Raw genomic sequence first — 23,630 nt, 5'->3', positions numbered from 1 at the left:
GGGATTTCGAATGTGCTCGGCACCACACATCTTTCAGCAGAGTGCTGTTCATCCTGACAATAAAGTTTCAGGGACTTTGCAACGACGCACCGGAGCCACTCTGGAGGCCGTCGGTGGCTACTTGCCTTAGGAAGAAAACTTGATGTTGGTTTTATTGAATCTGTCACTCATTTGTATTATTTAAAACAAACCTTTTTACAATGTCGGTTCCATTCCAGCAAGACAGCCCGTCACCTGGGGCCAGCTCGCTCACACACAGCTGATCCGCCAGGCCACCGTAGTACGTGCGGTAGAGACGTAGACTGTTCAGAAAGTCCCTGTAAAAGCAGCCACATGAAGGCACACAGATAATTAACTTGTTTAACAAAGTGTTTTACATATTAATTGTAGATTTAATGAACTCAAATCAGAAGATGACACTCCTTTCTACTCAAACATCTGTCATTTTTCACCCACTTACCTTCTCCTCACAGCGAGCGAGTCCCCTGACACCTTGACGGGAGCTTTGAGAGGGATGGATTCTCTGCTGCTGCTGCTGCTGCTGTGTTGGATGCTGACTGACTGTGCAGGCTTCCTGTTCGGTGTGCCACACAGTTTGTGCACCTATTACCCAGTGAGACAGACACAAATTTAAGTCTAAACACTGAGAAACATTTAAAATCTTGTTGCATTATACTGGTGCATGAGAAATAAGCCTTGTTTTAGACGGCAGAGTGACAGCTGTTTATACTAAGGCCATTAGTGCAGCCAAGCCTGTCATCTCCCATTTCTGAACGTGCAGCATGTGCACCCTACAAAGAAGCCGTGACACTGCACGACCACAAGATGGAGCTGTGGTGTCCTTATCAGGGCAAAGAAAGACACTGAAACATCCTGAGCAATTAATTTAATAACAAATAACATAAATGCAGACAGACATTTACATGTTATTACCTAATGGTTGGGCTTTAATAGATTACTTTTTTGTTTACGGACTAACCCTCAGTCAAAGCTGACACTCTCCCTCTTGCCTGAATTCTTCTCTGCCTGCCAGTTAAACTCTGAAATTCTTGACCGCCTTGGAGCTGCCCACATGGATGTATTTCTGGAGAGTTTCAGCCTGTTCTGGTCTGATAAACCTGTGTGGTATGAGCAATTTCAAGCAATTTAGCTTTGGTGTCTACACCACATACCTATCTGACATGGAGCCAACAGCTGGAACAGAAGTGTAATTTAGAATAAAAAAAACCTTTTTTTAAAAACCTCTCCAGGACTGACTGACAGGGTAAATAGGAGAAGAACATATAAGGAATAAAGCATTTCAGATTTACAACCAGGCCCCAGCACAGTGTCTCCCAATCCTAAACAACTTGACTCCCCCCTCAAAGACGATCTCACCTGCGCCGAGAGGCGGGGTCCATTTTTCTGAGCTTGTCCGACGGCATCGTGAAGGACAGTGTGAATCCCCAGAAGCACTTGCTCCAAATCCTGTGGTCCGTGCATCCGTGCCGACAGACCCTCCAGCGAGCGAACAAATTCCCTCCAGTGGATGTCAATCTCTGCCATGCTCGCCAAACAGCCCCGCATCACATTGAGGCAGTAACCCATGCAGGGCTTAGACTGGGTTAAGCCCTGTGAAGGAAATTACTTTGGGATCAGTGATGCTGGAAAAAGGCCTTCATTAATTCAGATCGATAAACTCACTTTGGAGACGTGCATCCATACCTGACAGTGAGGACAGTAGTGCATTTTGAGCAGGGCCCGTCTGCACTCGCGGCTTAGCTGTAAGTGGTCTGTGGTATTGATGACCTCGATGCCGAGGTGCAGGGCCTGAAGAAGAAGCTTACCAGAGACCCCAGAGCGAGTGATCTGATCAGCCAGGACGCTGGGCGTCCCACCGAACGGTCTTACATCACGGCTGGACTGCCTCACACACTCTGCGTACCCTGCCGATATGTCGCTGAGGCCTGGGTTAATGAGGTGATTGTAGACCAGTGGGAAGAGGGCATCAAAAAATCGCTGCACCAAGTCATCAACGTTAAGCTCAGAGCCGAGCAGGAAAAGACCAATATCAGTGAAGAGTTCCCGCACAGGGCCCATGGCCTGATCAGCCATGTTGCGGTACGACTCCTGGAAGACGACATTAGTGTGATTCTCCGCCTGCCTCATCAGGACCTCAAAGGTGTCTGTGGGGTGGACAGCAGGAGAGAGAAAAGAGAGGGGGAGAAATAAAGATTGACACATAAAAGATTAGAGAGGCTGCAGAACATTTCAACACATTATCATCATTACCTTACTTTAAAGTGAAGCTGCCCTTGTTAACTGATGAAAGCCAGAAATGCAACTGGAAACACGAAAGGCTGAAACTACTGTATAGTTGTATGAATGGGCCTGTATACAATACATTTCCGTTACAGAGCTTCAGGGGAAGTAATTTGCCGTAATCAAAAGCTGCGCTGACAAAGACAAATGGAAAAGAAAGTGGTTACAAAACATCACCATGGAAGCAACTATGATATAATGCGAACAGAGCAGCAGGGTTTTAATAAACCAACCACTTCCACCAAAGCAGCACGAGTGATGTCAGTGAGGAGAGGAGAGAAAGACTCCCGGTGCCATGGGAGTTCTTGGAGTGAGAACAAGTACGAGTGGATAAAACAGAGAAGGGAGATAGGAAGAGAAACATGACAGCAAGGAGCAAGGCAGAGGTTAAGAGACTGAAATGAGGTGGAAAGAAAGGTTAAGAGAGACGGGCGGGGATGGAGAACATCCGATCCTCCATATACTTTACAAATGACTTCCTCAGAGAATAAGTAATTATAATAATGTCCGTGCCATTTGCATTCAACACAGGCGTAGCTGGCATCAAGCCTCCCTCACTCCTCGCCTCGTGTTTTACACGAATGAGACGCTCGCTTCCAACCAAAAAACATGTATCCACCATCCTCAGCGCTTGATTTTCCCCACTCATGATTTTTTCATCACCATGAAAAGTAAACATCAAAAAGATTCAGCTAAGCTCCACTCTTGAACATATTTCTGTCTGACAGATTCTAATGCTCAGGCCGCTGCATCAGGAGGCAAGAGACATCATGCTGTTGCTTTTGTCTGTCACAGCAGCATACCCAGCGCTGTAAGCAGTATCTAGCTTTGCTTACGAATGTGTTTCTACACACATGTGTGTGTATGTGTGTGTGTTACAGGCGCGGTTGTTTGAGGAAAGTGAACAGATAATGCAGCATTATGGCATCCAGCAGTCGCACGAGAAGAAAAATATGTTCAAGTGTGGCAAAGACACATTTGTAGCCGAGTGGATCCTGCCGGACCGTGCGGCCGTCCTTGACCCGCCGAGTTGAATCCCCCGGGCAGACTGCACGGAAGTTGATCACGAGCAAAGTCATGTCGGAATATACCATTGTGTGAAGGGATGAAAATTAGCTAGTACTGTAAATAGTTTGTAAATAAGGTAGATTTTAATTAGAATGCCAAGCTTAATCATTAAGTGTGGATATTTTATAATAGGAAAATGCAATTTTGAAAAATAGGCCATGTTTAGAGGGATTGTTTGGGATCGTTAAGGGGGCCACTCCAATTGTTTAGGCGGGCCGGATGTGGCCCGCGGGCCGTAGTTTGGAGACCCCTGTCTTAGAGTCTCAGCTGGCTGCCTGGCAACCACACAGTGATGAAGACTCCAGGTAGTCATTGCGACAAGCTAAGAAATAAACAGGCATATAACCTTCTGCAAAACTGTCAACTTGTTTTGATTTTTTTATTCAATATCACAATCAGAATCACTTTTATCGGCCACGTATGAGTACGCATAAAAGGAATTTGACTCCGGTGTTTGCTCTCACATAAATACAGCTAAAAAATAAGGACAACAAGCACGACAGGTACACATTAAACTACGATGTACAGATAAAATATGTAGACCTATAAACTGTATCTATAAATTAGAATAACATTTGTAGACAGAATAAGAAACAACAGTGCCAAGGATGCTGAAATAAATATGGTTTATGTAGTATGTTGCTGTACATGAGGAAGGTGGATGACAGATGACAGTACAGTATGAACAGCATTCATAGACTGTGATGAGTGATGATATTTACATGTTTAAAGAACAAAAGCTTGATTTAAACAGTGAGAATTAATAATTCACTGAATGTTTGAGACACAGGGAGTGTGTCTGGTGTTAACTGTTCAGAGTGATGGCCTATGGGAAGAAACTGTGCTTGTGTTACAGTGCTCTGTAGCACCTCCCAGAGGAGGGAAGTTAGAACAGGTTGCACTCAGGGTGTGATGAACAAACAAAATATAGCATAGTGCTACACTAAGCCAAGCATCTCCTGGCTCCACCTTTATATATAATATATAATATTATAAGAGTAATATTGATATCTTCTGATCTAACATGTTGACAGTGAGTCACGCACAATACCATCAACCTGGAACTAGCTTTTTTTCCATTTTAAATCCATGTGCTCCACTGTGTTTGTGATGATTCTTCAGTGTAAAGGTAACACACGGGTCAAATCTGACTGATACTTTAAAGAATAACCTCAGCACAACAGAAAATGCTCCCCCGGCTTGGCCTTTATCCCTTTGTCTCTCTTTTTTTTTTTTCACTTTTTGTCTCAGTTAATACCTGAGCCATGGCCATTCTCACATCATGTGCTTGTCATGAGTTGTGAGGTAATAGTCAGGGTGAAGGCCTGGAGCTGAGAGCCTGAGGAGGAGGAGGAGGAGGAGGGGGTTTACCAGTGTGATGGTAGCTTAGACGGTCGAGAGCTGTAAAATATGCACAGACGTGGAAGGATTGACCGAAAGCCCCCTGGAGAGGGCGACCATGAGGGGGGGGGGGCAGAGAGGGGGTCCTGCATGCCTACACAGAGGTACCAGAATCTGATCGCAGGTCTTCAATGACTTGCACAGACGTGATGGGTCTAAAAAGATCTCAAGACACAAAGAGGTGTGTTTACATGATGAGAAAAGAAGCACTCCGGTCAGTGAACAGCATGAAAAACAGACAGAGAATGTGTTAGGAATGGCAAAGACAAGAGTGGCAGCTGTGAAAGTGCAGTGTGTGTGTGTGTGTGTGTGTGTGTGTGTGTGTGTGTGTGTGTGTGTGTGTGTGTGTGTGTGTGTGTGTGTGTGTGTGTGAATGAAACAGACAGAAGACAGGGCACGCAGACAAGCAGAGGGAGAAGTATGTGCTCGTGGAGATTATTACAGCCGTCGGGTGTATGAAGCAGAGCAGGCAGAGTTATGAAGGGTCCCACAGGGATTACAGCTCGTGCTTCGGTATATGGGGGGGGGGACCAGATTAGATTGTAGAGTTAATGAATCCCACCTGTCAAACCATATAACGAATATCTGTGTAGTAAACAAATTTCGCTGTGTTTTATCGCTCTCAACGGCTTCTTCTTGAGCTTCCAAGGATGTAAATCTTGTCATCAAGTCATTTAACAGTTTTCCTGTGATAGGGTCCATAAAGGCAAACTTAAAAAGGCATGGATAATAAGCTGTTCAGTAATTCTGCTGTCTAAACAAGTTTGCTGTAGAACACCTACACAGAAGTTACAGGCTGTCCGGGTACTTTTAATGACATTATTTTGCACCAAAGGCAGAGTGTGAAGCAGCTTTTCCCACTTGGAGGCTGAGACCAGGGGCCAGGCCTCTGGGCAAGCCTGAGGACAGAAATAACACATGGAGAGAGGGGGGGAAAAAGAAAGCGCAGTGTTGCAGAGTTAAAAGGAGGTGAATGAAAAGAAGGGATATCTTTAAACTTTTTGAGGCTCGAAAAAAAAATTCAACCTGACATTCTGAAAGAGCTCTGTTGAGGATTTTAGTGTCTTTCAGCTCCTTGTTTTGGTTTTACGGCCCGCAATGTTTGATTTACGCTTACCCCTCTCATAACACTTGTTTTCAAGTAGCCACTGTCACCTAAAAATCTCTGCTAAGCCCACTGTATGCTCCCAAACAGCAGAGAAAACAAAGTTAATAACCAGCTTGTGAACATAATGGAGCATTTAGCAGCTAGAGAGACAGACACTTCCCTCAGGATACCAAAAACAGATGACGGCGTGATATTCTAGGTCCTTATATTTATACAGGAACATTTTGAAGATTTTTGAGAGGACCTCTGGGTGAGTTTCCATCTGTTTTAAATGAGGATGCCACAGTGTGCCTGTTCTGCCTGTGTGTGTTCTGAGTGTCAATGACCCGACTGATAAGAAGAGAGCAGACATGTTTGCATTTCTGGCAGCGGGAGGAACACAGAGAAGAGGCTGAGCCAGCATGATAGAAAACACTTTTACACTGTGGAGAGGCTTCTTACACTGTTACTGAGGCTCAGCTCGGCTTCAGTTAACTGGCAGCTGGACTCGTGGTGGGTATTAGGCTCAATGTGGGGTGAAAAGTTGAGGCGGTGAAGAGTGTGTGTGTGTTAAGGGGAGGGGGGGCAGCTATTATTTCAGTTTTTGTCTATTTATTTTTTTCAGCAGGGAAACAGCAGAGCAGTGAAAAAAAAAACTTTAGCAGCTGTGGGCCTGACTCACTTTAAAAATTGTTTTCCAGCAGGTGTCCCGCTGTTCCACACAATGAGGACAAAGAGCAATAAAACAGCATAAAGACAAGACAAACAGGGAAGAACACAAAGTTAGACTAAACAGTCTAACATCGATTTTGGAACGTGAACACATAATGTAAAGCTGACAGTATAGTGTGTTTCAAATGTGACATAATAATAATATCTTATTCAAAATTTTTGCATATGAACAGAATGCATAGACGCACACAGGCTTCAGTTTCACACTGAAAATGTATTTCTGCATATATTTATGAACATCAAACTGTTTATCATTAAGGAATCTGTGCATCATTTAGAGTCATTATAAGAAGCCATTACAAGATGCCAACCATCAACCTGCGCGTGTTTTTTTTCTCCCTCGACTGCTGGCATGTTAAACAAATTTTGATAAATGAGCAATTGTTTGAAAGCTTTGGAATCTCAGGCCATCATCCAGACATACTGGCTATTATATCAGTGACAAAGCCCCTTCAGTTAAATTCCACAGCAGCTGAGCTTTTCTCCATGTCTAAAAGGCTTCTAAATTTGATCCCATTTTCTTCCTTTCTCCAATAATTGCTGCACTTCTCATTTTCTTTAATGTAGGATGATCTGGTTAACTGTGACAGGGGTGGCTAACCGAGTGATGAGTTACACTTAAGGTCAGAGCTTCTGGCAGTTGGCACTAGATTTTTATTTCACTTCATTATATTCTCTCTCTCTCTCTCTCTCTCTCTCTCCCTCTCTCCCTCTCTCTCTCTCTCTCTCTCTCAATATGGCTGGCTTGGGAGGCAACATTGACATAAATTAAACAGATCAGACATTAGACGATTACCTGTCACCATGGAAACTACAATATATGACATAATATACGAGACAATTAGTGCAAACACGGGTTTTGTTTCAGCCAGTTGAGGATGTGGACTGAATGCAGAGTGTTGCTTTCACCAGCAGAGGGAGACATTCTTCATTTTAATAAGTGGGACATTAGAGGAGTGTGATGTTGAGAAGGAGCAAAACAGACTGTTAAAACTGATAAACTACTGCCCACGACGATCTCCAGGCCAAATCCACAGAACCACAGACAAATAATCAGGATTATTATTTCATACTTTGGTTAAAACCTTGAGGTACACTCCATGAATATGAAATATATTATATAAAACATGACAACAGACCCAAAGGAGAAGATTTACACATTCCTGTAAACTCACCTGTTTAGGCTCAAATATTACAGAGGATCTAACACTTGCTTGTTCACCCTGATTTGTTCTGGGTGTCAAGTAAACACCAACAAATGAATGTAATTCTAACCACGATCTATCAAACAAACACACCATTATTTGATATCAAGGTCAAGATGCACACAGATACACCTTTCCGTGCCGCCAAGTGAGAATTTGTGATTTTTGTGAGCATCAAATTTAGTGAGCAAGCGGGTCTTGGATGATTGTTAAAACGCTGTAACATGGCCCTCAGATGTGGTTTACAAAGTACACTGGCTTAACTGAATTATTTACAAGTCCAAAAGATAAAAGTGGTGCTAGAATTTCAACAAGATTAGCTGATATAAAGGCTTAACGGGCATTTGTGAAGACGTTGTTAACATACTGCACCAGCCAGTCTCTGCTTACTTCTTTGTTTATGTGGGTTTGTATTCAGGCATGTCAATGAGGAAAAGGATCAGTCGGCCGGATGAGAAATAAGATGAGTCTTTGTAGTTGAAGATCCTTTTAAAACAAACAAAACACCAAAAAGCTCCAGCTCTCTCCCTCTCACACACACACACACTCTTAACAAGCAGAAGCATGGCCGGCACAGTGAATACTGCAGTGCATCCCTAAACACCCACCGCAGTTCACATCAATATCAGCCACTTCGTTTGAAGCTTCCCGTGTATCCAGGTTTCGAGCACTCGAAATGCCACCAGCCGACCTCAGCTGAGCTGTTGAGCAACGCAAAGATGGCTTTTATTAATGTGATTCATCCTCTCTGAATGGCTGCGACCACAACAGAGGAGCCCAGTGACATCTGATAGGCTGCAGAAAAGGCCATTCTCCATCTAGAGAGGATGAGTCAGTGGCTCTGTGGGTTCAGCTCATCACGGAGCAAAAGACACACAATGAAAGTCGATGACTCGCAGGGTGGCACGGACAGTGCAGTCAACAGAAAACTATGTCTTCGTTGTGGCTTATTAGAGGATGAAAAGAGGCACCCGCATGCTTTGTTGTTGGAGTTGGATGACAATGTCTTCTGCACAAATGTTTATGGTGACTGGAAAAAAAACAGAAAAGGTCTGACGCTGATAGTTGTCAAGCTCAAAAAGATGAATGATAGAGAAACTGACTAAAGAATTGTCTTCCCCATACAGTGCTGAGCCACAGGCGTGGTAAAACCTCTTTTACAGATCAGAGGGTTTCTGAACTATTTCTTAATAATTTCCTGATAAGTTTCCCAGAAATAATTTGGTCCTAATTATAATGAAAACATGGATTTCATGGGAAAAAAGAACAGCTACCTTTAAAGTAAATGTTTACATAAGATGAATTACATACGCATTTTTTACATTTTCACATGTTTAGCAGATCTGCAGAGCACTGACTGATAACTGAGTCTCAGCTATTTATTTTATTTATAACCTTTATTTAACCAGATAAAAAACCCATTGAGATCAAGACCTCTTTCACAAGGGTGACCTGGCCAAGAAAGGCAGCAGCACACATCATAGTGGTCAAAAACAAACAACAATAACACACAGTTGTAGATACATTAACAATTTAAGAGATTTCCATTGTCTTTTTTTTAAGATAGAGCAGAATGCTTCCAGAGGAAGAAGTTCTGCAATTTTAAATTATGCCTGCAAATAACTGGAATGAATTAAAGGTCCCATATTTTACACTTTCTGGTGTTTTATTTGAAGTTTAGATATCCATAAGAAGGTACCAGAACTGACTCTCTCACGCTTCTCTCTGCATTCTGCATGTTGCATTTCATCTAACGACTTATTTCTGAGTGACGTACAACCAGGTAACGGATTGTAGCTTACTCAGATGGCGAATCCTGGTGGGCAGTGTTAGGGGTGTGGTTAAAGACGGTGATTGTATAGTTGTGACATCATAACCTTATGGAAGTCCTGACAACTTTAACTGTCGTTTCGGGCTACGGACTATGTGTATGTCTCCATGGATTGAGCATTTCGATACAGTATTCATACAGCACCGAGACCTGCTTTATAATTTTTAAAAAATGGAAATCTGACTTTCTACAATATGGGACCTTTAATTGTAAGTGTATGAACACAGTCTCCATTCTTCCAAAAATTTGAAACCAAATTACAGTTATTTCTGGGAAACGTCTTGGAAATTATTAAGGAATATATCAGAAATTACAAACTCAAAAGTGGTACCACATGCTCTCGACTCCTGACCGTGTTCATCAAGTTTCTTTGCCGGCTATTTTATTTTACCTAACATCAAGACTTTCCTCTCGCTTTACCTCTTTACAAATCACCATTTCAATGTGTTGCTTTAGATTTAGCTGCTAATAAATTAGGTCTATTTTAAAACCTGACCTGCTTGGCTCTCAGGCTGTAAACTGGAAGCTGGTCTGCTCTGACCGAGTTATGCTAACAAACTAACAGACTCTTAAGCTGCTGGATATAGAATGCAAAAATAAACCTGCCTGTAATCTCTGCAAGAAGCTGAAGTGCACGTTTACACCATTAAAGCACTTACCAAAATCCAGTGAATGCAGCACTGTCAGGGTTCGGATAAGACTTTTAAATAATCTTATTTTAGCTTTTCTGGCATGACAAATTTGAACACAAGCGTGCTAGTTTGCGTGCTCTGTTATCACAGCACACGACACCGAGCTGAGGAAGTGTCTGACAACCATACCTTGCTACATCTAGTAGAAGACAAGCAAAGTGGCTGCTTGGAAAGCAAATCAAAGAATGTAAAGTCAAGAAAATGCATCAAGAAAACAGATAGGACTTCACATCAGACTTTGCCTCAAGAGAGCTTCAATGTACGTACACACACACACACACACACACACACACACACACACACACAGTCGGTCACACTGTCCTGATTTAGCAGGAGATTGAAGCGAAGCACAAAGTGTTATTCAGTGTGTGTGGGTGAGCTCAGTGTACCTGGCTGCTGTGATCTACAAACAAACCACAGAGGAGAACTGCTTCTTTTATGCATGTGTGTGTGTGTGTGTGTGTGTGTGTGTGTGTGTGTGTGTGTGTGTGTGTTAGGGCATGCGTAAGCATGTTTGCACAAGGAGGGGCAGAGATGCATAAAGAGGCAAAGACCATATCAATCTGTCCCATCTCAAAATGTTTCTCTACAGTTTCCACCTCCTGGATTGTCGATCTGCCTCTTTTTCAACTTTAAACTTGCCAACAGCAGTCAAGACTGATCACTCTGACCTGCAGATGGCAGAGAAAAGATCCCTGAGAAAAGTTTAAAAGCCCTGGGATGTTTTCTTTTTCCTTCCGTCTTCAGTTCCCATAAAGGGGGCATTGTTTTAAAAGTGAAAACAGTCGCCTGCTCAGAGGTGTTACAGAAGTGTGTTCTGGCTCAGAGCTTCTCAGAGGAACGGAGGGGGACAGAGTGTGATTTATTAAGTTAAAACTATGAAGGGAGGAGAGGAAAGGAAAAGAAAGGAAAGGAAAGGAAAGGAAAGGAAAGGAAAGGAAGAGAGGAGGGGGAAAGGGAAAAAGTAAAGGAAGAAACCAAGAAGAGAAAGAGAGGAAAGGAAAAGAAGGAAGTAAAAGAAAAGAAAAAGAGTAAAGAAAGAGAGAAGGGGAAAGAAGGGAAAATAAAGGAAAGGAAGAAAGGGGGGCAAAGGAGACAGAAGAAAGACAAGAGGAGATAAAAAATAAAGATAAAAAAGAGAGAAGGAGGAGAGAAAATGAAAGGATAAGAGGAGGGGAGGGGAAGGAAAAGGAAATGAAAGGAGATGAGAGGAAAATAGATGAAAGAAAGGCAAAGGAGTGTAGAAGAGGAGAAGAAAGGAAACAAGAAGTAAAGGGAGGAAATGAGAGGAAAGAAAATGATGAAGAGGAGAGATAAAAAAGGAAAGGAAATGAAAAAAAAGAGAGAGGAGAGGAGAGGCACATTAAGACCGTAAGTCATTTAAATGTATTTTGCCTGGAGTCAGGCTCAGCTTACCATCAGCCTTATCTCTGTGTGCTTCCTCCTGCACGTCAATAAACACAGCCCTCCCTACATACATTAACAGCTGGCTAACACATACTTAGCCAGGACACATTCAGCCCCTCTGTGAGAAACAACACCCACCTGAACTACAACCGCTGTCTGTCTGTCTGTCTTTCCATGCATGTATCTTTTTTTTCTGCCCATCTCCCCTCTCTCTTTCTCTGCCGCTCTCTCTTTCCTGCAGAAGGCTTAAAAGTCAATATTTGATCTGCTGCAGCTCTTGAACACTTCAAAGAGCACAGAGCTCTGCTGTGAACATAGCCTTTAATATGCCGTTCAGGAAAAGAAGCAGAGAGGGTCAATAAAGTGGGGCACAAGTGCTTCTTGTAGGAAAGTAAGTGTGCGTGCGTGTGTGTGTGTGTGTGTGCACGTCGTGTGTATAGGTCAAATATCCTTTCATACATGCTGCACATGTAGGAACATCAGGTTTAACACATGTTGCGCGCACACGCAGAGAGTGAAACACAGACGGACAGAGAGAGCGGGGCTGCCACAGTTTTAAGAGCCAGAGTGAAAATAATAATATCATAATAAAGCTTTCATTAGCTTTCAAAGGTGGCTCTGTGTGAGGCTGTTGAGGGTTTCCTGTGGCTGGCCTGAGGGAGCTGTTAGATGCTGGTGAAGGAGCCAACAGGGCTGTCATAAGCCTGAATAGAGCGCCTAATGGACACAGCATGCCAGTGATTACTCTATTGACCTGGATAATTACATTAGATTTATAAAAAAAAAAAAAGATGATATGGAACATTATGTTTAAGGGTCTAAAAGTGGTAAGCTGTGTAATTTCACCTCGTTGACTGGCCTACAAAAAAGCAGCCATTACCGTACTGATGAACTTCTAATTAAAATAACCTCTTATGACTTATAGATGCGTAGTGGTGCGCTGGCATTCAGACAAACCCGACGTCTTAAAGAAAGGTAGCAGACGTGTCTGTCCAACAGTGAAGTCAGAGAAAAGTTTTAACAGCAGTGCTTTTATATCAGGGCTTCTATTACAGCCTCTGTCACAGCTCATACATGGGTTATTAACAATGAGTTCAAGACATTTTATGGGATTTTTTTAATATGGTTCTGCTGTTTCAGCTCTTTTCTGATGTCATGAGATTTTCCAGTTTAGAGCTTAGCCCCAATTATGTAAAACTCGGCTTCATTTAGCATTTCATTTTGCAGGTGGGAGCATCTTTCTGCCCCCTTCCTGTTACCTTAACCAGGATAATGAGCTTTATTTACAAAGCAGCCTTTAAAACACAAGAGCTCAAAGTACTATGTGCCAGACAGAATGTAGGTTTTTAAAGTTATTATTCCAGAGAATATATCGAGTAAACTTTAAATCCTGATCCTGGTTCTCTGGATTCTCATTCACAGTGACAGATTCACAGAAGTAAAGATCTGAGATGAATGCATCATATAAAACTCAGGATGAACAAGATTTGAACTATTCATTTAGTAAACTGTGGAACACGGACACAGCAGTCTCTCTATTGTTCACTTGTACAGACCAGGATGATTCATTGATTTTAGGGCTGCAAGTAACTATTATTAATTAATAGCTAATTATTTTCATCATCGACTGACTTCTCGTTTATTTTTTTGAAAAATCTTAATTCTCCAGAAGCCAAGGTGACGTCTTCAGATGACTAATTTTGTCTGATCAACTATCCAAAACACAAATACATTCAGCCTTCACTCATAATATCACATTTATGTAGCTAAAACCAGAAACTGTACGAAGACATTTTTGCTTGACAAAGGCCATAAATAAATGATAAATGAATACTTGAAAGCATCTGATGTTCACTGTTTTACGACAGAATAAAACCAAATAAAATCACTTCACTCTTTAATGCAGTTTTGGCTGAGCCTGAAAGCAGTGATTAAACTTGTTTAAAAGTATCTCCTGTTGTGGCGCGTGCTTGTAAAGACCATCACGTCATCGTGGAGATGAGGAAAAACTGCCTTGTTAACCCCATCTGAGCTAACTACAGAAAACAGATACTTCCATAGGGACAAATCAGAATCTTATCAACGGTTCTGAACCAGCCACCAGACACTGGACTCGCTGCTATAAAAACAACATTCATTTGTCACTCATGCCAGGATACTAGTGATAAGCAGAACAATTATACCATTATATCTGCCATGTCGGGGAGAAGGACAGGATGAAGGGAGGGGGAGGAGAAGAGGCGAGAGTGGGAGCAGACAGTGGGCTTGGTGTGTTGCTGTGTGTTGCCGTGTTTAGGATTTCATCGCCCAGACGACTACAGACTAATCCCTGGAGACTCCTTCCTTGCTCAGGAAATACTTCCTTCCGTCAGACTGACAGAAAAAGTGATTTCTCTTCTCCAAACAACTACAGTGAAACAGAGACGCACAATCCTAAGAAACATACCAAGAGTCGTATAGTGAAAAAAAATAAATAAATCACACTGATGTTTTCACAAAAACTGCGGTGTGTTTGCGGCGTGTTTCCTCTTGGTATCCATTACATAAAGTAAGTTTCCTCAGTCAGATGTTCTGATGTAGCAGCACAGCACTTATTTGTGTCTGGTTTATCGTGAAGCTGGGCATCTAAATTATTTAAAGATTTTTTTTTTTTGGTTTAACTTGAGGGTTACTTCCAGAAAAAGGGCCTATTATGGGCCCAAACCGTTCACTTAACATACCACCAAATCAAAGTAACATGGTTTGTGCGGAAAGCAGCGAGCGTCAGCTCAGTCTCCGCTGTCGTCCTACACTGCTAACAGCTGTAAATCTTTTAGCTGCACAGTCAGCTCTCCTGCACAAACATCACACTGGAATATTACCCTGGTCTACACACAGCTCGACACTATGTAAATCTTTAAAAGGGAAAAAAAACGGTGTGAATGTGTCATAAAGATACAGTTCCTGTTTGCGCGCTGTATCATCTAATCTAAAAAATGGCCCTGAGACAACAGCCAGCAGCCATAAATCTCCATTTCAAACGGGCACACAGGAGACAAACAATGTAAAGTGCTGACTCGGGTTGTGTATTTTTAGGGCTCATCTCTATGCAGTGAGTGGCTACGGCGCAGTGTGTGCAGAATGTGTGTGTTTGAAAGAGACAAGATGTTAAGACAGAGAAAGCCAGTGTGTATTCATGTTGGCAAGTGTGTGTGAGCGCCAGTGTTCACCTCTGGGACACAGCGGCGGTTCAAGATTTGAAGAAGTGTGTCAACCGAGCTCCAGAGCAGCAGTACACACACACACACACACACACACACACACACACACACACTGAATGATGGAGAGTCAGCAATTAGCTTCACGTCTGACACTGTAAAAGCTCTCAAGGGTTTCTCGGGGAGTGTCGGATGAGGATGCTGGATATTAAAAAGTTATTTATGGAAAAAGACAATATAACTCAGCAATTTCCGTGTCTTGGGTTTCTGTCGTTAAAAAGACAAAAGTAAAATAACAATGTGAAAGAATGACACAGCACAGAAACACGTCGGGAATGAAAACATGTTCACATAAAAACATTAAGTCATTCAAGAAATTCTTAAACGTTGTAGCAGTGTTGTAGTCAAGACCAGCTAAACCGAGACCAAGTCAAGGCCAAGACCAGACAGTATATATCCTGCCTAGGTAGCTAACATGTAGCAAATGTCTCTTTGGGTGAGGCCCACGCCTCAGAGCCTTCTCAGTAAGTGTTCTGTAGATGAACTCTTTGTGGTTTAGGAAGTCAAATTTTACTACAGGTTTGACTGACGTCTCCTCACAGACAGCCACAACCACTTTCTTGGAGTGCGTGTGAAAGAGGGCACCGACGGCTGACAGCTCTTAACAGTGACAAACATTTGAAATTAAGAATGGCTCAAGCTATCTGGAGGCAATGTACAGGCACATTTATTGACACAGTGTTTCCTACAGGATTTTGTGAAACTGTGGAGGGTGGACCAGAACTTTTAGAGGCTTGCTCCCCTAAAGAAAATGTTGTATATTTAATAGATAAATACATCAGCCTGGTGCACATTGGGAACAGAAATGCACATCTGGCTGGATCTGTGAAGAAGTTTGTGATCCCGTGAACAATTATCATAACACAGTAGTTGTAAATGTATGAATGGTGATGACATGGCAAAAAGTCCCCCAGATTTCCTTTTATACATTTTCAAATATAAAATATTATGTATACTACACTATACTTGGCTTAATACCTGATGGTTAATACTCTGTGGTTAAGTGCTCTGATCAGGAGTTTTTGGGCCGATCACTGATCGCAACATGTGCAACTCTTAGAAACACAAGTTAAACCAGAGCAGCCTGCACTTGGTTACTGGGAGTAATTGAAGTATAATAAAGCATTTTCCCGCAGGAGGACAGTGTAACAGAGGAGGAGGGATTTCTAGTAGGATATTTCTGATTTCACCACTTTGATTCTACTCAATTCTCCACCTTATTTTAGTGTTTACTTAGTGTTTACTCTCAAAGGCTTTAAGGATCAACTTGCATTTAAAAAAATGTTTAGAGTCCCAGAAATGCTGCTTTATAAGAGTTTGACTTGTTGAAGGAACTTTGCAGCTGTCGGCTCGTGGTCTTGTGGTTAAACCTCAAACTGAACTGTCTTCTGTTTAGTTTTCTGTGCCATGCAGGTGTTTGTAACTAAAGACTGCAGAAGAACTTTTTGAATGTCGACTAGATCTACTTTCAACAAAGCACATTACTCCGAGAAATGAGGAATGATATGAATGGAATTGTTTTCTAAACAGTTATGCAGATGAAGCAGGAGTTCTATCTGTCAAAAGCGACTGAAAGTGTTTTTTGTTTTTTTTATCTGTGCTGAACGTGTCATTAGTATAAATTTCCTCTAATGGACTGCAAGCCAACAGCCAGGAGCCTAATCTGTCTCCATTTGGTTTCTGTGTCAAAATTCCAGTCCCTGAATTATTCCTGATTCTTGCATTGTTCTTGTCAGTGTGGTCACCTCTCTAAACCTGTGCTGTTGCAGCATTTAAGGGTTTTTTCATGATTTTCATTGGCCCAAAGTGTGTTTTCATGCCAGATTTGATCATGGCGTGTGGAAAAATTGAACAGATGGCAAAACTATTGCTGCAGGTTGCAAGCCAGCCATGAAGCTTTTGGGAGATTTGCGGTGCTTCAGCCTCCTGTGTGACCCTAGCGTATTGGCTATAACAATGCAGATGGAAGGTTTGGATAGAATTCAAAGTGTATTGTGAATTTATACAAAACTTACCTGTTCAAATTATATTAGGGTTCATTCGGCCCACCTCAGCTTCAACCATGCTCCACGTCTTTGCTCATTTTATAAATAGCCAGAGGGCGGTAGAGGTAGGCTGTCAAGACGCCGATGACCTGAGTGGAACGGTTCTTCAGAAACTTGTGTGTCGTCACAGAGACCATGTCCATATTTTATACCATCTATGGTTGTGCTAAATTCCTGCTAAAGTACAAATCTTTCTATAAGATGTGGTGGTGCACTGTACAGTGTCGCTGTTACAGATGTTTGCATTGATGGGGATTCAGTGATGCAGGATTAGCAGTGTTATTCTTCTTGGCCTTGTGAAATTCATCAAACAGCAGTTTGTGATGTCTTTTTTTTTCCAGGTGTTGCTTTGCATCTTATGCAATCTTTGCTTGGTCTTTGTTTAACATCACTTGCCCTAAATCCCAAACACTTCCAACCAACAGAAGATGATCCTAGCTTTCACTTCTGGCATTTGAGTCCCGTTTTGCCCTTTGCACCCCATTGTATATTACTATTCTACCCATGACTGCAGCATCCAGGAAACTCCTGCACAGGCTGCCGCAGGCTGCATGCACAGCGGCATAAAAGCTCTCTCAGAAGCGAAGCCAAAACATCTCGATCAACTGGTTGGGAGTTTAAGAAGCGCTTGATTTGACATGCAGCGAAGTTTCCTATGAGCAGAGCAGACATTTTAAACAGAAATATCACAGTCAATCATGTTCATTTAATTGTGGTGAGCCAAAATCATGATCACGATTAATATTCGATTAATTGTGCAGCCCTAGTAACAGGATTAGGCAAGCAGAGAGAAGAACAGCCGTGGTTGGTCAGACTACGTTGTTTCTTTGCAGCAGCCCAAACGCCTGGATTGTTGAGGGGTATTGACTCTGAATAATCCTGCTTCCCTCTAAATCCTCATCCTCTGACTTCAAACGCTGTGCAAAGACTTTCAATAGAATCTGGCATCCTCCCAACTTTCTCTCCGTCAGTCGCTCATTCTTCTTCGTCGCATTCTTTTTCACTCTCTGTCCTCCCCTGGATCAACTGTCCAGCCTTGAATCACAAAGCCAAGCCCAAATTCTGTGAAAAATCTCGAGGAGAGGCCCCTGCAATGGCTGGCACACACACACATACACATACACACTCCTCTCGTAGGAGTGACAACAAAGAAGGCAAGGCTGTAGACCCGGTGGACAAAAAGTCTGATAAATGAAAGGTCCCAACACAAAGGAGGAGAGAGCAGGTTAGAACGGATTTGAAGACCAGCTGTGAGAATCAACCAATGAAATCTTCAAACAACTCCAACCACCACTCAATATATTCAATTTATGCAAGTATTCATCACAGTCATCTTGCAAAGACTGCATGGTTGGTTACTATTGAACCAGTGTTCTCACTTCAGTGTAAGCCTTCCCATCTTTCATTTCCCACACAAGCCAGATACATTCAAAGCTTTTCATCGATGAGAAAAAAAAAAAGAAAGAGTATTCTTCATAGAAGGACGGTTTGCTACAGAGAAGCAAGACTAAGGCCAGATTCAGACCAAATCCAGCGCTGTGTCAGAAATGCAGGTTTTTCCATTCATTTGGGTGGGGGTAGTGTGTTTTGGCTGCGATAATGCGGGCGTAGGGGGGGTCCAAAAAAATAAATAAATAAATCCAGCGACCTGCAGCCAGAGAAGCTGAGCCAGATTCAACTTTTGGAGAAATGCAACCCAACATCATGTTGCAGTGGCCAAGCCCACGATCATAACCATCCACAGTCAGCCTGAAATATTACTGAAAGCAGGCACTATCCAGGTGGACTAAACTGTGATACCATCAGTAAACTTTTGAGTTGAGGCTTTTAAGAACGTCATTATTTCTTGCAGGTGGACATAAGCCAAAGTATTGGACAAGTGGAAATATTGACCTGATGATGGCACTTAATACAAATTTCAGGCATTACCAAAGTTATTTCAGTTCATCCTGAAGAGGAAAAGAATGTCCCTCCTGACTTTCACAGCAATCCATCAAAACACTGCAGATACATTTCAATTAAAACCACAAAGGCAACCCGTGGCTCTGAAGGAAAAGTCAGGGGATCAACAAAATCATTCATCATCTGGGGGGACAAAAATATCTGTTTAAAATGTTGTGCCAGTTCATCCAGTGACATTTCACAGGATGAGTAAAAGTCTGACCTGTTGGGTGCGCTAGAGGAAAATCAGAAATCACCAAAGTGAGAAGGATTCCTTGTCATCATTCATGAATGTCTGCACTAAATCTCATGGCAAACCATCCAACAGTTGTTGAGATATTTCAGTCTGGACCAAAGTGGTGGATCAAATAACCAAAAGACAGACATTACCATCCCTGCAGCCATTCTGCAAACGTGGCTAAAAAAGCTTTAACTATCTAGAAATGTGTCACTCAGATGGTATTCTGTGGATTACCTCCAGGCATTTTAACAGCAACTGCATGTTTTCTATGCTGCTCACTCCCAACATCTAAAACTGATGTCTTTCATGTCACACTTTTTCTATTGTAGCATGAGGTGTTTATTCACAACACAATTCTTGACATGATAAAACAACAACCGGCCTTCTCTGTGAGACAGCCTGGTGTTTCTCGTGGAGAATTTAACATGAGGAATGCTCATTTTCAAGACAAAAGATCCTAAAATGCAGAGTCCTATAAAAAGCTGCATATTTTCCCTGACTGAGGCGAGCAGCCAATTTGTGACCAACATAGAAAGTTTACTGGAAGAGAACACTATGTTACTGTAGTCAGTGATGCAGTGCTGCACGGGGCTGGTCGGAGCACAATATCTCTCCTTGGTAAGAAATTACTGTTTTGAACTTGAAATTCTCAGAGAAATGTGGATTGCAAAGGAGCGGTTAGGTAAGTGTGGTGGCTGCTGCAGTACTGCTTTTAGAACAACTTCTTGTCTGAAATCTCCTGTAGGGTGTCCTGATTATCATCACACTGCAATGTTAAAAGTAAACACCCAAGAAGTAGTGCGTTTCTCGATTACTCAACAGCGGAAATTCTCTAAATCTGAAACATCTTTTACATCATTAGTAAAAAGGCCAGAGCTTTCACCATGAACATTCCACATGGACCATTTCATTTAAAGAATTAATAATATGTTAATTATAGACTACATTAAAATATCATCGACCAACCAGATGATACTGCCATTGCAACAAAACTCTCAATAACAGTTTACAGAGAGTATCCCCAACGAAATGTTACCTTACGACCGTTGAACTTCACCAATGAATGACGCCTGGCTCTGCCCCCCGTACACTCGCGCAATCCAAACTTGTCTGTTGTTTCCAATTTGTGGAACGTGCTACCAGTTCCTACCAGAGCAGGGGCATCCCTCTCTACCTTTAAAAAACCTCCTGAAGATCCAGCTCTTCAGAGAGTACATCCTCTCCTAGCACTACCAAAGCTGGACGTGCTAAATCTAAAAGTATCAGCGAAATGACGTTGTCAATGTTTTTCATTATTAGCAGGAGCTTGGTGGTCATGTCAGTTGTTTAGTTGCATGACCTGTAGTCAGGGCCAGATTAGCCCACTAAAAATGTGTTGTCTTCCCTGACTGGCAGTGGGTTTGTCTGACTGAAGAAAAAAAAAAAAAAAAAAAAAAATGTCAAATTTCATCACGCTTTAGATATATATATATCATATATATATATATAATATATATCATTATCAACACAACATATACCCCACACACACACAGTATATGAAATTTTGTCACAGGCTGCTTCTCAAGACAATTACACAACACACAGACTTGGCACTGTGGCAGCTGGCCACTTGGCCCGCTTTTGCCCAACTGGTAATCTAGCCTTGCCTCTTGGGGCTTCAAACAAGACTTTTAGACTCTTATCAGGATTTTAACAACACACAACATGTGCAAGTTTGAGCATAAGCCAAAGCACAGTACATCAGAGAGTCAAACAGTTTGTTAATTAACAAAAATAGTTTCACTGGTGAGATAAATAATGAGCCCAATTAATGCTTTTAGTCCTTTAAGTCACACAAAACAGTGTTGCCGGCTACAGGCAGCTATCAAAAGTTCATTCAGATGTGAAAACAAGGAACATGTGGCTGTCCAACGAGAACCATTCTTCTACTCTGGGAGCTCTATAAACCATGTATAAACACACTGGATTAGTTGAAAAAGGAGCTGTTTTTCTAAGCTTGTGAAAAGTTGACATACATGGTTTGAATGTGACACATAACTTCTAGCTTGATCACAGGGTGCAGCTATTGATTCCTGGGTTGCACAAAATTGAACTGTCATTTCTTCGCAGTAACACTCACCACAGATAAAACTCAAACTTATTTCAGTGTCGTAATGTCGCTGGACGTCCCTCAAAAGCCAGAATATTTGGAGATCAGAGCTGAAGTTGCTGACAGTTGCATGATTTCTTTTTCCTTCTTCTGACTTTTAAATCAAATCAAAAATATGTTTTATAGGATTCAAACCCAGGATGTTGTGGTGGCTTCGTGGTATGGGCGTTAGCCAGCTGAGTGTGTACTTTACTGGGCTTACACAACCTGAATTTATGCACTGAAATGGAAACTCTGCTTCAAAAACCTTTAAAACATCATCTGTCTAATCAGCAGCAATCAAAACAACTTTACTCGCCACCTACTGAGACCTCCTTGTTTGGCACAGAGTGAGTTGTTCCAATTTGATGGCTGATTGTGGTCTCCACTCAGTCAAGCTGTGGGGCCACTGCCACTCAGCTATGTTCCTTTTTCAATTCAGTGAGTAAACGATGGGCAGAGGATCCTTAAAAAGCTGGTAAACAAAAACACAATTAACATTTACGAGCGTAAAAGGCAAGTTCCGAGCACAACGGGCCAGTTTTCGGCCGTCCTGACAGTCCCGGATGTTTGATCTTTCATCCATCAGCACCACTTCTGCTCCTGACAGAACAGTAGCTCACAATTAGAAGCATGCGGGGCAAATAAAAAAGCCGAGGCTGAGTAAGTGTGTCTGCTGGATTCCTGTGTCTCGTATTGACTGGGACTGTTTTTTCTTCCCAGGCTAGAAACCAAAATGACACATTGACTGGAAGGAAGAACCACAAGCCACAGAGTGTTAATGGGCACACAACATTTCATGCCACAGACGGCCTCAGATCACTCATCAAATGTTCGTGTAATATTTGTGGAGGCTTTGAAATGAATTGTGGGATATTTTGCTTTCTTTTTACTTTTAACATCCAGCCTTTAGATTAGCCAGGAAATGAGCCCGCAAAAGAGCACAAGTAGACATTACCTCTTATGAAGGAATAGGCCAAAATGTTCATTAATACACTTATTTGCTTTCTTGTCAAGAGTTAAAAGAGAAGATAAAACACTCTACTAGAGCCAGCAGGTGGTTAGTTTAGCTTAGCTTAGCATAAAGACTGGAGGCAGAGGGAAACACCTAGTCTGAGCAGGTTTTAATGAAATCCTTCCCTTCTTACATCATAAAGCAAAAGTCAGCAATACACTACTTTGCAAATTCACTCCAATCAAAGCTCGTCCCAAAGGACGGCATTCCTCTGATGTGGTGAACTATGATTTGAACATCCTCTCCTCAGACACTCTCTCAGGCATCTTAACAGCTGATTCATAGTGGGTTCTGTCTCGCAGTTTTATTTGACTCCAGCCTCGCGGGGCGCTGGGATTGCACAGGTTGGTTGCCATGGATGTAAGACAAACCTGCGCAGGATGAAAAAAGATCTCCCCTGAAGCCCAGCTCTGCAGGCTGCATATTTGTGCATTGTGTGGACGACATTCAGGAACCTCACAACCGGTGAATGAAAACATGCAATCCTGGGGGACTTACTGACAGACCGGGAGTGAGAGAGGAGAGGGGGGAAAAAAAAATAAGTGATGTGCTGGAAAACTCAAAAGGCCGTCTGCTTGACAGTATGCCATCAACTCAGCCTTTATTCCTTCTATTTTTTTTCCGCCTCGGTTGCCCGGCTATCTTTTGGCTGTGAAATGACTTTCAGTTCATTTAAGGACGAGATATTGAAATGTTGAGGCACATTTTTCTGAAGAAAGGAGAAAATTCTAATGAACCATTTGCTGCGGCATGTGCTGCGCTTTGGAGCTTGACTCATAATTAAACAGCTTTAACACTCGGTTTTGCTTATTTGTGTTGCTCATTATGTTAAAGTATGAAAGCTTTTTCCATAAAGACGCCCTTGAAGATTTTTTTTTTTTTTTTAAACTGCCCATTACACGCACAAAAACATGAGCATCAAATCCCCCAGGAAAAACATTTTAAATAGCCTTTTATTGCTTGGTGTTATTTCTGTGTCTCCTGAGTGTTTCAGACTGTTATCCATCTGCATTCCTCTAATTTCTTCATCCCCCTCTCCCTTCAGCTGCATCATATAAAGATGTCTAATTGAAGGCTTTGCACAAAACAAATGACCACATTAGCCTGGCCCCTTTTAACTCGTCCTTCTTCCTGTCTGTGGTTGTAATGCATTCTACTCTCTTGTTCTCTGTTGTCTCTCAAATTACAGTGCATCCTGCCAATCATTCGGAGACGAAAACTGAAGGACTTGTTTTTCTGCACAACCCACCCACCTCCTGTCTATTTTCTTCCTGTGCTC

General features: G+C 42.1%; 1 protein-coding gene across 1 annotated transcript in view; it reads right to left on the bottom strand.

The window, feature by feature from the left end:
* The window catches only part of gpc5a (glypican 5a), a 134,658-nt gene that overhangs the window by 103,037 nt on the left and 7,991 nt on the right, over window positions 1-23,630 (bottom strand). Inside the window, exons 3-6 of the mRNA XM_010735489.3 lie at window positions 1,705-2,165; window positions 1,378-1,611; window positions 461-603; window positions 192-317 (exon numbers count right to left, since the gene is read on the bottom strand). Coding sequence (XP_010733791.2) covers window positions 192-317; window positions 461-603; window positions 1,378-1,611; window positions 1,705-2,165 — 964 coding nt within the window. The remainder of the gene's footprint in view (window positions 1-191; window positions 318-460; window positions 604-1,377; window positions 1,612-1,704; window positions 2,166-23,630) is intronic.

Source organism: Larimichthys crocea, chromosome VIII (genome assembly GCF_000972845.2).
Source record: "Larimichthys crocea isolate SSNF chromosome VIII, L_crocea_2.0, whole genome shotgun sequence".
In the NCBI taxonomy this organism is placed as follows: Eukaryota; Metazoa; Chordata; class Actinopteri; family Sciaenidae; genus Larimichthys; species Larimichthys crocea.
Note: the sequence above shows the minus strand (reverse complement) of the source record. Positions and strands in the feature narration are given on the sequence as shown.